Source organism: Terrapene carolina, unplaced genomic scaffold, assembly GCF_002925995.2.
Source record: "Terrapene carolina triunguis isolate 2854851 unplaced genomic scaffold, T_m_triunguis-2.0 Scaffold194, whole genome shotgun sequence".
NCBI classification, from domain to species: domain Eukaryota; kingdom Metazoa; phylum Chordata; order Testudines; family Emydidae; genus Terrapene; species Terrapene triunguis.
Window position 1 is genome coordinate 5,376,026 of NW_020664545.1, and position 2,222 is coordinate 5,378,247.

At 60.6% G+C, this 2,222-nt stretch overlaps 1 protein-coding gene across 1 annotated transcript in view; it reads left to right on the forward strand.

Moving 5' to 3' along the window:
- PLPPR3 (phospholipid phosphatase related 3) overlaps positions 1-2,222 on the forward strand; it is a 12,522-nt gene that overhangs the window by 5,130 nt on the left and 5,170 nt on the right. The window contains exon 2 of the mRNA XM_026654975.2: positions 1,067-1,186. Coding sequence (XP_026510760.1) covers positions 1,112-1,186 — 75 coding nt within the window. The 5' untranslated portion in view covers positions 1,067-1,111. The remainder of the gene's footprint in view (positions 1-1,066; positions 1,187-2,222) is intronic.

The window sequence follows — 2,222 nt, forward strand, 5'->3', positions numbered from 1 at the left end:
TTTTGTTCCGTGGGATCCGGGGCTGGGGCTGGCACGATGGGGGGGGGCGCTAGGGGGCGCCCCTCGCGCGTATAGCCCACGGGCTGCAGGTAGGAGCCTGGGCCCTGCCCCGCCGGGCTCTGGCAGGGTTGGGGAGCAAGGGGAGGGGACTCAGACCCCACCTGCAACCCCCCCCACCCCCACCCCCGCTGGCATTTTGAATACAATAGCCTGGCCCAGCTGCAACCTGCTGCAGCATCAGTGTCTTGCAGGGATCTGGAGAATGGGCAAAGCAGGACCCCCTGCCAACAGGTGCAGCAAGATCTGCAGCTGAGACCCCAGCCAGGCCCTGGGCTTCCCCCCAGCCCCCCTTCCTCGGGCCGGGATGATGGAGTCAAGGCACCCCTTGTTTTTCCCCTTTCTCTAGTAATCACCCCGCCCTGCCCGCTTGCCGCCCGGCTTTTTACCCCTCACACCTTCACTCTCCTTTTCCAGCATCCCCAGAGTGAGCCGTTTAAATCCCACGTCAGCCCCACGCCGGGGTCCTTCCCCCTCGCCCATCGATTGCCACATGACTCCCCTCCCCACCCCTGTCCCACCTCCGGTCTGTTACAGAACACAACTCCCCCAGGCTGGGCAGACCAACCCTGGGCTGGGGAATCACACTGACAGCGCTTAGCCTAGGGAAAGAAAGCGGGGCGTATGTGTCATTGCCACAGGCTGGGGGTGTGTGTGTGGGCAGGACAGGCATGAGACAAGGGGTAAGCGGGAAGGGGAATGAAATAGTTTATGAATGCAGAGCCCGGACAGGAGGGCAATGCGGGAGAGGCTGGGTATGAGGTGGCTGGATCCTTCCATACAGCCAGCATTCATGCTCCATTCCCTCCAGTGCCTCCTGCTGTCAGAGGCTGGGACTGGAGTTGCCGGGAGTCCCCCACCCCAGTCAGCGCTCCTGCCCTACTCACTCCAGTGCTGGGTTGGTCCTGGAGTAACTATGATCTTCCCCCCACAGACAGCACTCCTGCCCCCTCCCCACTTCCCCTTGAGTGCCACTAAACTAACACTTGCCGTGTGTCTCGTTGTCTAGACTGACCCAGGCGAGCCCCCATCGCTTGCCCCCTGAGCCGACACCATGATCTCCACGAAAGAGAAGTCCAAGGCCCCCAAGGATAGCATGACACTCCTTCCGTGCTTCTACTTTGTGGAGGTGGGTAGAGGCTTTTCAAAGGGACCCAGAGCACAGCAGGGAGGGGGCGGGCGCTGCCTTTCGTGCCACGTCCCTGCAGCGAGGCGGGAGCGGAGTGTCAGCGGAATGGGAGATGCTCTCAGGAGCCACTGAGCCCTGCGAGGGCTGAGGACGGGAGAATGAATGGGAGATGATTCGATTGACACGTCTGGAGCTGATTCCGTTTCTGGGGCTGATTCTCAGTTACTCCTTTCCTGTGCATGGGGCCTGGATGGAGGAGTGTTCAGGTGGCTTTAATCTACCTTTGTCCTTCCTTTACTTTGAGGCTGTGGGTGGGTCGGCTCAAGCCGTGGTGTAAGTTAGAGCAGCGCTGTGGCTGCTCTATCTTGCACTCTGCGTCCCATGACTCCCAGCAAACAGAGAATACCCATAGTGCAGTGTGCCCTGGCCACACCCCCAGCAATCCCCTGTCTTGGGGTTGGGTGCAAGAGCCCTTGTGCCAGCCCCGCACTGATCAGGGAGACCCCTGGCAGGGCCATTCTCAGGAAGCTGTTTCCACCCATCTTAAGCCCTTTGACTCTGCCAGAGGGGCCCGGTGTGGCCTGAGTGTCACTGAGAACTGAGGCATGTGGCTGCAGGTCATGACTGCTCCCTGGGCGGCAGAGCTGCCGGTTTCCTCTCTGTGTCTCGGGCTCTAATAAAGTCTCTCCCATGGAGACGCTCACCACAAAATGGACCGCAGGCCTTGAGGGCAGGGGAAGAGGGACCGGTACATCAGGGCTGGCGAGCTCTGCCCCTCAAGCCCCTCTGGGCCACGTTTGAGTGGGGTCGGTGGATGGGCAGAGACGCTAGGCCTAGGGGGAGGAATGAATGAGGCAGAGGGTCTGCTTAACATTTCTACTGCCGCCCCTAGAGACTGGAGCCCGGTTGTGACAGGTGCTGTACGGACACATAGGAAAGAGAGTGTCCAGTGGTTAGAGCAGGCGTGACTGGGAGTCAGGACTCCTGGATTCTATTCCCAGCTATAGGAGGGGAGTGTGGTTGTGGGGGTGACTGG